The sequence below is a fragment of the Epinephelus moara genome, chromosome 18 (genome assembly GCF_006386435.1).
Source record: "Epinephelus moara isolate mb chromosome 18, YSFRI_EMoa_1.0, whole genome shotgun sequence".
Classification (NCBI taxonomy): domain Eukaryota; kingdom Metazoa; phylum Chordata; class Actinopteri; order Perciformes; family Serranidae; genus Epinephelus; species Epinephelus moara.
In genome coordinates, this window is record NC_065523.1 from 29,483,623 (window position 1) to 29,495,471 (window position 11,849).

At 40.2% G+C, this 11,849-nt stretch overlaps 1 protein-coding gene across 1 annotated transcript; it reads left to right on the forward strand.

Annotated features, from left to right (window-relative positions):
• The first annotated feature begins 1,660 nt into the window (after positions 1-1,660).
• On the forward strand, positions 1,661-5,617 carry LOC126405615 (uncharacterized). Its single transcript, XM_050069419.1, has 4 exons — positions 1,661-1,778; positions 1,863-1,956; positions 4,050-4,358; positions 4,438-5,617. Exons 2-4 carry the CDS (start codon positions 1,872-1,874, stop codon positions 4,800-4,802), a joined length of 759 nt encoding a protein of 252 aa, XP_049925376.1. The 5' UTR covers positions 1,661-1,778; positions 1,863-1,871; the 3' UTR covers positions 4,803-5,617.
• The last annotated feature ends 6,232 nt before the right edge of the window (positions 5,618-11,849 follow it).

Consider the following 11,849-nt stretch of genomic DNA (forward strand, 5'->3'; position numbering starts at 1 on the left):
GGGAAACTAGAGCCCATTATGTTAAACACATCCTAGCGCACGTTTAATGCAATGTGAATTCTTATTTTAATGTAAATTCAATAGCGCATATTTGACCATTTCTTCTATGAAATTTTAGGGGAAGTTCAGCCTCCCTTGTTGTCTCAGAGCAATCGCCCCTGGTTCAAAATCTACAGTTTCATATATTCATGTCGAGACAGCACTTCAAAATAAAAGTTTGTGTTGGCAATTCACTGTACTTCAACATTATGTGTGTTTTTTTGTCAACTTGACACGTTCGCAAATCACTTGCAGCCTATTCAGAATTGACCTGCGACCCACTTTTGGACCAGGACCCACCAGTTGGAAATCACTCAGCTACATAATGTTAGCCACCCCACCATCCCTTCACCTTGCTCCCCTCCACTGTGAAGGGCTTCCCCGGGAGGAAAGCGGGCAGTGGAGACAGACCTTCCATTGGTGGCTTTAGCGGCTAAAATTTGGCCAGTGCAAACGCCCCAGCAACAGGTGTCACAGTGCTGGGTCTAACTTAGCTGATCCAGCGAGGAGTTGGAGCTGGGGTTTGTGCTGGCTGGATTCGCATTGCCAAAGCTACTAACTTGGGTTCTGTCTCTAGAGCAGCTGCCAGCTCTCCTCCGAGTGAGATGGTCTGTAGCGGCGGGGAGTGAGGCAGAGGACACACCTTGATTTGAGGCTCTAGCTAACGTTAGCTACATAAACGTGAACATGAAGCTGCAGCCGTGAGACTTAAGCTTCTGTAAGCATTTTGTCTCCATCTCTGAAACACTTCACCAGCATTAACACCTTTTTTATTCCATTTATTGTCAGACTCTTTCTGATAAGCACGTCTTCCTTTTTTAAGTTGCTTTGCAGTGTAGGCAGTTGATGCCAATGCCAATGCTACTTTCTATGCAGGATTCTCACAGAAGAAATGTTCTTTTTTCAGAGCATTTCATTTATTGCTATCGGGATTTAAAGAGACTCTCAACAAACATAACAACAATCCTTCTAGAATTAGGTGCCTACCATATCTTTAAGGTGCATTAACACTGAAATCCCCCTTTCTGAAGAGAACACAATGCTCTTATTTCCACCAGTGGAAACTGCCAAATTGAACTCCTACTGTCAGATGGCACCAACACTGCACATTGTCAGGGGCAAGGGTCAGATCTGATGGAAGCGGCAGCACTGACCTAGAAAACCTTTGAAATATATTCGCATAGCCTCTGGGCTTTAAATATGAAGGAAGACAGAATTGATTTCATGATGAATAAATATGTGTGAAGATTGCTCTTTGGGGTCAGTACACAGGGAAAAAAATGGTTAAATCCAAGTTACTAATAAACTATTAAATATATTCAATTGGTATATGTTTGTTCGTAATTCATATGTATTTGCTAAAATAAATATTTCATGACCTTTTCGGGTGTTCTGCCAGAATTAAGTGTAAACTAAGAAAATATTAAAATATTCATAAACCAGGAAAGTAGAGACGATTTACAAAATAAAATCTCCATGGTTTTGGACTGTGAGTCTTTAGATTTCTTTTAACCAGGCGTCTGACGACAGGAAACGAAACCGTTCCCAGCATTCATTCATTCCAGGGCATGTCTGCTCCTGTTCAAGTGAAAACCTGACACCACATGACTTGAAGATTCCCCTCAAACGCTGAACCTGACTCAGTGAACATTCTTACATATAACCCATTCTCCTGAGCTTTAGCACCACAGAGATCCACACTGGATATAAGACAATTAGCTGCGTGTTTGTGTTTGGTGGTGAGTACAGACAAACTTTTTCTCTTGTACAATACAGTAGCTCTCCGGTTTGATCTAATGTGATACATGTTGCTTTTAACACAGATCAAAGTGATGAGTTTCTCCTCTGGTGTGAGGACACAGCATGTTTTTGGCTGGGTCTCCATCATCTGGTTCATGTCAGCAGTCTGCATTATTGGTGAGGCTTTGTTTTGTGCATGAAAAGATGTTTTTTCAGATTTTTTTTTTCTGATTTAAAAGTTAAAAGATAAGTTGTAGGTCTTGAAGAGAAAAATGCAAACAGGAGACTTCCAGTTGGAACAGTCAAACTGATTTTTCAGTCAGTTTCTTCTGTGTTTTTGCTAAACCTCATATCCTTAACCCCATTTTGGGACTTAAAGGAATAATTTGACATTTTAGGAAACATGGTAACTGGCTCTCTTACTAAATTGGATGAGAAAATCAATAACACATTCACATCTGTGTGGTAAACATGTTACTACAACTGTGTAACTTTAACTTAGTTGAGCCTAGATTGGAAACAGCTTATGGTTCTGCCTGATATTTGATCTAATTAAAGACTTTTTTATGCACTTAACAGACTGTAACTGCACATTGCCACACCTGTCAGGTGGAAAGGAGAGGTGCTAACATGGATTTTAACAACTTTGATACCAAAATTTGAGAGATATGTATCTATTGATCTTTAACTTAAACCTGTGACAAATAGGTGCAAAAGTGTTGCATATATATTTTTGTTCAGAGTAATTTGGTGAACTAAAACGTAGTTCAAACTACGTTGTGAAAAAATGATTAAATTGACAATGTGCATGTGATATGAAATCATAAAATATAATGCAAAACTAGAACTGCCGCCCCGTGGTTGTATGCCTCCGCGCACCAGGCAGGTTTCTCTTGGTGTGAATGCTTCACACCAATTTTCCCCCCGACAGCACAGTTTCAAGGTGGGCACCCAGAATTAGTGTCACCAGTTAAAGATCTGACTGACATCTCCCCTTCTGTTCTTGAGAATTGACATTGAATAATGGCCAGAAAAGTGTTTTATGCAGAACATTATGATGACACAGTGAAGCTGACCTTTGACCTCTTGGATATAGAATGTCATTATTTCATTATTTTATCCTATTAGACATTTGTGTGAACTTTTGTCATAAGTAGCGTATGAATTCTTGAGTTATGGCAAAACATATTTTGTGAGGTCACACTGACCTTGAGCTTTGACCTTCAACCACAAAATTCTAGTCATTTCATTGTTGAGTCCAAGTGAATATTTGTGCCAAATTTGAAGAAATGACCTCTAGGTGTTCTTGAGATATGGCATTCACAGAAATGAGACAGATGACATCATGTAGACTTGACCTTTGACCACCAAAATGTAATCAGTGCATCGTTTGAGTCCAAGTGAACGTTTGTGCCAAATTTGAAGTAATTACCTCAAGCTGTTCTTGACATATTGTGTTCATGAGATTGAGAAGGATGCAAGGTCACGGTGACCTTGACCTCTGCCCTCTGACCACCAAAATCTGATCAGTTTATCATTGAGTCCAAGTGGAAATTTGTGCCATATTTGAAGAAATTCGCGTTCACAAGAATGGGACAAACGGATGGACGAACAACCAAAAAACATAATACCTTAGACTACGGCTATCACCAGCACAGAACTATAAAAATAATCTTTCCTATCATAGCCCGCAATTGTTTGTAGTTTGACTAATCAACTACACAAAAAATAACAAAACAATAATTTAAAGTCTTCTGTAGCTCCTTAGCATGCATAACTCCAGGCCCGCCCACTTTTTAGTGTTCCAATCAAACTCCAAGGATTTGATTAAATCAAACACAAACCACATCTTCAAAATATTTTCTAATCTTGATTTTCAACGCTGTTGAGTTTTAGAGGTGCTGGTGGGTGGATTTTGTAACATTTGGACAGAACCAGGCTAGCTGTTTCCAGTCTTTGTGCTAAGCTAAGCTAACTGGCTGCTGGCTATAGCTACATATTAATTGTGGTCAGACATGAGAGTGGTACCTATCTTCTAATCTAGCCTTTGGTCATAAAACGATGAAGTCTATTTCCCAAAATGTCTCACTAGTCCTTTAAGATAACTCTAAAACTATAACCGACCACAGTTTACCAGCAGCCCCAAATCTAAATCACCTGTAGGAGGAATACAAAAAAAAATGCTAAGTATTGACATAAATAAAATAAAAAAAATGATAACACAATGTGACTAAAAGAGATAACTGATTTTCCTCTCTCTGATGATGCAGTCAGTGAAAGTGTGGAGCTACAGACCATTTCCCAGATCGCTGCCCAGTGTGGAAACAATGTGACACTGAAATGTGATGCCGTCTCGTCACACCAGTTGGATATTAGATCATTTGAATGGCTGGCTAGAGACAAAAGTGTGTGTCAAAATGGACACGGCCAACCTGACCGCAAGGTTCTGTGTGAGCGTGGTGACCACAGCCTCACTCTGACTCTCCTAAATGTGATGCCAGACGACCAGGGAACATACCTCTGCAAACTGCGCTCCACTTCCGGATCAGGGTCTAAGAACACTGTAGTCACAGTACAAGGTGAGTTATGACTTTTTCTTTATTTACATTTTTCCTCCCTGTCTTCTGTTATCTTTCTAAATGTCCTTAATCTTTACAGACTGCCTTGGAAGCGTTGGCTCCTCCATCAATGAGAGTTATGCTGAGTGCTGGTTCACAGAAGTTTACCCCGATAGCACCGTCCACTGGTTCCAGGGAGACGTTAACTTAACAGACCTTGCCGTCACACAAGAAGCGGTGGATAATCAACAGTACAATTATGTCAGCAGTAAAATAGTTGTGCAGAAAGGAAACCTGAGCCAGCCGTATGAGTGCTCACTGTGGATACCTTCAACAGGGAAATATCTCTCCAATCAACAGCTACATATGGTTCAAAAACTGGTCGTCAATTCATCGGAAAATATGGTCAAACTGCAGTGGATCTGCATGATTGTGGGAATCATGATGGTGAAATTTATGGCATAAGACACAGGTGGAATTCAGGTGCTGATAGAAAAGTTGAAATATGACAGAGATAAAACAGACATGAAGATGATTGTTAAGTAAACCTGCCTGTAGCTCTGGAAGACAAGAGCTTGTAGCTTTTTTCATGCTCCAAAAAACCTTAATATTTCACTGATAAGTAAATCTTTAACTGGTGGGAAGAAGTCGGCTCATGTATTGTTTGGTTTGCGTAAAAATCTGAAAGCGTATTTTCACTCCCATAGCACAGATCTTTGCTTGATACAGTATTTTTGTTTTCAAATATCACTCATGTATTACTGGTAGTTTCATGCTCATTGTAACCACTGAAAACCTTTACTTCATGCTGATGGCCACAAGGGGGCAGTCTTCCCATGCAAGAAGGACAGTTTATTCACTGCATGAACACAGCGCTTGCAAATTGTAAATATTGTAAAGCAAACCTGAATCAGTATTCTGAATTTACTGCAAATATATTGACACTGAAGGAGAGGAAATTTGCCTACTAGTTATCACAAAAAAAATTGAAAAAATCCTTTAAGCAGATATAATTCATGTGAATGGCCCAGCAGCTACCAGAGGGGCAATAAAAATGAAATTAAAAGGAATAGATTAGGGACACTTAAACCAAAATATGATGTGATGTTCTGATGTTTTTAATATAGCTAACGGTAAGTGGGCACTGATCTGAAACACAGCTTCCTGCAAAGTGTAGTAGATATTGTATAGTAAGGATTTTTATTTTTCTAAATCTGCTTTGTGCCATTTGAAATGTGTAAAATGTAATAAACATTTCCCCCAGGGAAGCTTTGTGAGACGATGTCATGTAAAGTTTTCTTTTTTTGCCCGTCCGTCATTATCTCTATTAAGATCTGTACTGTACATGATGTTCCTAAAAGCTGCGTTTCCTCTCCTGTGACAGGGTGAATGCCTGCTGTTACGACCGGATGTGTTTGCTCATCTGTGGTGTGACAGTGGGTCTGAGAGGTTGTTTGGTTATACTGGTTTAGACTTCTGTAAACTCCTCACTGCGCTTGGCTGCAAACATATTTGCTTCAGAGGTGTTTAGGTATGCAGCCCTTCAGGCCAATTACAGCCAAGTGTGTCGCCAGGCTTGAAAAACCCATGGTTGAGGTAGTTCGGTAGAGTAGACGGGAGCAAAGGTTTTACAGCCTGTTGAATGTGCTTTTGTATTTCAATCTCAGATTTTGTTGATAATTTTCCTGCTCAATGGTGCAAGTGTCAGATTACACCCAGGTTTTGCTCAGGTGGACGGTGAGCAACTGAAACTTATATTACCACCTAAATTTAGACGACTTCATGAAGTCATGAGTGGCAAAACATCCCCAGCTCTGCTCCTGTCCGGTGTACAGTTAAATCCAGCAGGAAGAAAGAGACACAACTATAAGCTCCTGAGGTAATATGTAAACATCAGCAGTGGCTGAGCCAAGAGAGCAGGTGAGGACATGTGCAGGTATTTTAGTTGCACAATAACGTTCTTCTTATTAATCATAGCAGTCATGGTTACGCAAGCAGGAGCAAAGCCATTAATAGAAACGTGAGATTCAAGGCTCAAACTAAAGAAAGTAAAAATAATGAATCAGTGAAATGGGGACAAAGACAGGAGACATCCAGGCCTGGGAGCTTAGAGTTGTTAAAGCAAGCTGCCAGAGCAGGAGAGGCAGTTAAGAGGCAAGATAACGTGACCTCAGAGGACCCTGTGGAGAGCAGATACACACTGCAGATTAGTTACAGAGTAACAGGAGTAACAGAGCGGAGACTGTTTTTTTCTTGCAGCACCTTCACAGTGAGAGAACAGAATCTATAACCTGTAATCATTCAGGCCCAATATGTCAGTGTCAGACTCAACGCTACATGCTACTGAAGTCTATACAGAAATGCACAGTTTATGAATTTGTAAAAATAATATCATTATCAAGCCTTACAGAAATACTTTGATATTTTGGGAAATCTGATTATCACCTTCTTGCTCAGAGTTGCATGAGACAATTGATGCCGTTCTGTGCAGTAAACATGAAGCTATTGCTAGCCGCTAGTTAGCTTAGCACGAAGCCTGGAAGCGTGTTGTTTTCACGATTTTGTTTTTGTAGAGGAGTGGTTCATCCCAACTTTCTTTCTTTCTTCTTAGTCATTAGTTCGAGGTCCACGCAGTTCAATATATTCAGCGTCATAGTGTGTCTGGCCATGTCGTTGAGCTAGTTTGTTGTCTCTGTCAAGTAGCTGTCAGTTAATCACTCACTCTGCAGCAGAAAATGGCGCTTCAGGATAAAAGCTCTGTGCTGGAAACTTACTGTACTTAAAAATAGAGTGTGTTTTCTTTTTTACAAACTTGACACGTCGTGAGTCACTTGCGGTCTATTCAGAATGGGCCGCGACCCATTTTTGGACCATGACCCACCAGCTGGGAACTGCTTTTGTAGAATTTCTACAAACAAGATATAATTTGTTAATTGTTGAGCTTTAACAATGCTGCTAAGTGTCACCTTTGAAGAGAACCATGCTAGCAGTTTCCTCCTGTTCCAAGTAGTGTTGCAACAGTATGAGCTTTTCACAGGTAACTGTCTTGGAAAATATTGCAGTGTCACGGTATCACAGTATTACAGAATTTATATCATTATCAGTCAGGATGACCCTCAAGGAATAAAAACAGTAGGGTTATTTTTGGTTGAGCAAACTTTTATTACTATAATTGAAACTTGAAACCATTTTGTTAATGGTAGGGATGTCCCGATCCGAGGATCAGATCAGGTATCAGCGCCAATCTTGTTATTTTTACAAAATCGGAATCGGTAATAAAAGATCGGAGGAATCAAAACAACAAAAATGGCCAGGTTTTTCATCTATGTTGTTCATTGTTGCCTCCACTTTCCAATGTATAAAAGATATAGGCCTATTTTGTTTGTTGAAGACAAGAAGAAGACATTGAATTTGTTTACATTTTGTGCTGCAGATCAGACTTGGTATCTGACTCTGTATCAAAATAAAGGACTCCGTATCGGATCGGATGCAAAAAAATGTGATTTTCCATCCAGTTGCATTTATTTCACGTTGAGTGTCCCCCTGTCCGCTGGGAGTGAAGCAGTATCGGGGCACCATCAGAAAACTCCACAATGTGTCAGCAGTGAGAGTCGGTGGTTACTGATGTTACTGGGTTACAGACTTTGGGTCGCCCCCAGACAGAAAGGAAGCTGGCCCTATGCAGACTCGATCCCTTGAAAAAAACTGCTCCCAGACCCTGCGGTGGGTGCCAGTTTTTAAGGGGTTGCCAGTTAGCTTTATGTGTGGTACTGATTAAGAGGATGGGTGAGTTGACCAAGCCTTTCTGACCCTAGTTCCAAGTCTTTGAGCTAAGCTAAGCTAACTAGGTGCTGGCTTTAGCTTCATCTTTAGCATACAAACATGAGTGTGGTATCAATCTGTTGATCTTTCATAACAGCAACAATATTGTTTATCTTAATGGGAAAAGTTAGTTAATATTCGCCCACTGTTATTAAAAAAAAAAAAATCTAATCAGTAATATTTATATGCAAATCACCGGAGAATGTTGTTTATCTCCTGGTGTGTCAGAAATAATAAAATCTGTTGTTAATTAAAAGAGCCATGTGTAGGTGTTTGTTTGCAAAACACTACTATCCAACAATTAAAATTACTGTGAACTTATGTGTAAACAGATTTTCCATTTCCACTGACAGGAACATCCTCAAGCTGTTTCCAGGCTTCACCTCAATCTTTGGGTCTGCAGAGACAACAGGATTGAGCTGATGTCCTCCCATCTAGATTAAAACACTGTTGCTATGGTGAACTGAAGCTGCCGAGGCCGCGTCAAGACAACATATTGGCTTTTCTCTAATTTGTAGGTTTCCTTTGGTGCAGAAAATTCAATGAAAGACCGACAATTAGACACGCTTGGCTTTGAAAGGCGCAGTGGTTGGAGGAGCAATCCGATTCCTCATCAAACAGTGTGGTCTAAGTCATACATGTCTGACTTATCTGATATTATTTGCTTTTACGTGTTGTTGTCAGGGGGATAAGTATAGACCGTGCAGGCAGTGCGTTTGAGGTGGAGGGGTCTGTAGAGACAGCAGGCCTTTGCAAGTGATTTAGATTTCCACCTCGGAAATATACCTGTGTTCAGAGATGTAAGAAAAAAAAGATTATTATTAAATTAAAAATGGTGCCATTTGCTATATGTCCTCAAACAGGCAAATACATCTGCATCAGTTTTCTTTTTTGCATGCTTTTCTATATAAGCTATAATTTATTTTTTTAAATTATAAATATACTGTAAAACAATTCAATTAAATGATTAATTTATTCTTTTTCCTTCTTCTTCTTTGACATTTTTGTCAGATATGCAGTGATGATTGCTGCGTAATATGTATGTTGATTTTGTCCAGTGTCAAGTCTCCATCTGTATCAAGATAATACATGCACGACAGCGTGTACTAGGACCCAGAGCACTTTATGGAGCTGGGGAAGCATTAATCATAAATAAATTATGTCTACTAATTTTCTTTTTAAAGGAAATGACCACTTTAGAATGAAAATACAGTACTTACTGACCCTCATGCTGACAAGAAGTCCAGTGTAGTTTTTTATTCCACAAAACTCGTTCGGGGTATTGGAGGATAACAGCTAGCCGGATTTTTCCATACACTTGAAGTGCATGGAATCCATGTCCCAAATCAGTTTGAAAATGTAATACAACTCCGCTAATGCATTTCAAAAACATCACAACGGCTCGTCCGTTGTAATCCAAGTGCCCTGAAGCCGTGGCATGCAAAATTGACTTGAAAAGACATAATTTACTCCACTTTTATAGTATAATTTCTCACCGTGGTCAGGTAGCCTGCCCTGCAGGTGTGCTGTGTTTACATGGCAACTCGCGCGAGACTCGAGAACGTCTCTGAACATGTTGCCATGTAAACGCAGCGAGCAATTTTGCATGCCGTGGCATCAGGGCACTTGGATTACAACGGACGAGCCGTTCTGACGTTTTTGAAATGCATGAGCAGAGTTTTATTACATTTGCAAAATGATTTTGAACGTGGGTTCCATGCACTTCAAGTGTATGGAAAAATTTGTCTAGCTGTTATCCTCCGATACCCCGAACGAGTTTTGTGGATTAAAAAACTACACTGGACTTCTTGTCGGCATGAGGGTCAGTAAGTACTGTCTGTATTTTCATTCTAAAGTGGTCATTTCCTTTAATGATCAGGGCTTTTATAAGAGTAGACATAGGTCATCTTTCTGTTAACGTTCACTCTTTGTAGAAGAAACAAAGTGCAGCTGAACAATTCAAACTTTGAAATATCCAAGAACACCCACACACACACAAATACCCGGCCTGTTTCCTTCTGTAGGCTACGTGACTGACAGTTAAGCCATGCGAAACACCTCCTGCTAATAGGCACCCATGCACCCATGCAGACACAATGACGCACATCGCGGATATTTTTCAGAATCATGTGGCAGATCATGTTCTGTACCAATGAGGACTGAAAAAGAAAAGAACTAAGAAGTGAAATCCACATTTATTTAGATATGAGACTCATCTTTAGTGTAAACAGTGAGAGGACCCGTGATCCAAAACCTCTCAGATCATCAGAAGCTGTTTTTTGTTGCAGACAACATTCTGTACGTATGTGCAACAAATTATTCAGCTGCTATTACTTCCCACATCCTTTGTTCCGTTGGCCAGATCTCTCTCAACTTTAGATTGCTCTCCACAGGCTGCTCAGTGGTGCACGTGTTCCCAGCTGCTAAAGTGGCAAGATCTGATGACATGATAATGGTCAAAGGGCTGGATGAACCCAGACTTGAGTTCATAGCTCCTTCCTACCCATATTGTCAAATGCATGGAAATGGATTCTCAGAATAACGCACTTCCCTACATCCTTAAGAGGAGCTGTGACCCATCCCTCCTTACATACACACATGTTCCAGAAACTTCAACAGACCAATTTAGCCCTTCAAAATGAAGGGATAGAGAAAGGCAGACATGTACATTTACAAGCAAAGACATGTGAGTATAAACTTAAGATGAACAGCAACAGCTATTGTTAGTCATCTGTATCTTTGCTGCAGGTGTCTGTCACTGCCTTGGTTTATCATGCAATGCTATACTGTTCTTTAAAAGTACACTTTCAAAGTATCTTCTTGACACATGCAGTAAATTTTAACCGAAATAAAGAAACGTGTGCTTCAAAATAGGAGTACGCAATGGCTACATCTTTTGCCATAATTAACAGTTAGCATCATCATTAGCACAAATTTGATTGTTGGACTGTTTGTGTTTATTTGCTCCAAATAGCCAGTGTTTTAACTGTATGTTAGACAGACATTGAGATACAAAGATTTATAGAGCTGCACAGGAGAAATGTGTCTGTGTTTGATTGACATGATGCTCCACGTGGAAGCAGAGGAGAGACAAACAAACTTGGCTACAGCTTACAACTCATGTACCAACAGTGCACTGATAGCAGTGGTATTAAAGAGAAAGGACCACACCAGCATCTGAATGGACCCAAGTGACATTTGCTGCTAAGTTTATATTCTGCTGCTTCATGTGCTGCTCCGGACCAGTTAATTACCCTGATATCTTGCTTGATAACAGACATTAGCAGGGCACTTTTCATTTGTTCGGTCACTCGTCTAACAAGCTGAGGTTAACGTTAAGTTACACCTGACTTATCTTAAGACCTAGTGTAAGCCCTGTTGGTGCAACTGGCCCCTGAAGCCTTGACTTTGGCATTTCGATGCATTAGGAGTTTGATTTTCAGCTTGGAGCCAGAAGAGACCATATTTGGATGAAAGGGTGGAGCTGTGAAGGAGCGAGAGGTGGGTCTGATTCACAGACTGTGGAAACACCTCACAGACAGCCTGTCACTCAAAGCAGCCACGTCCTTGGTTATGTGTAACTTTAAACTTTAATAGGATTTAAATTGGTGAGTTGTATGTAACGCCCAATTTAACTTTCATATAACTACAGGTGAACTTCAATAACAAAGCCAACAGTCAGTGTGGGTC

Coding starts and splice junctions, on each gene's coding strand:
- LOC126405615 (XM_050069419.1), top strand. CDS start 1,872: ATGAGTTTCTCCTCTGGTGTGAGGACACAGCATGTTTTTGGCTGGGTC. Junction 1,957..4,049: donor GTCAGCAGTCTGCATTATTG/GTGAGGCTTTGT, acceptor CTGATGATGCAG/TCAGTGAAAGTGTGGAGCTA. Junction 4,359..4,437: donor CACTGTAGTCACAGTACAAG/GTGAGTTATGAC, acceptor TAATCTTTACAG/ACTGCCTTGGAAGCGTTGGC.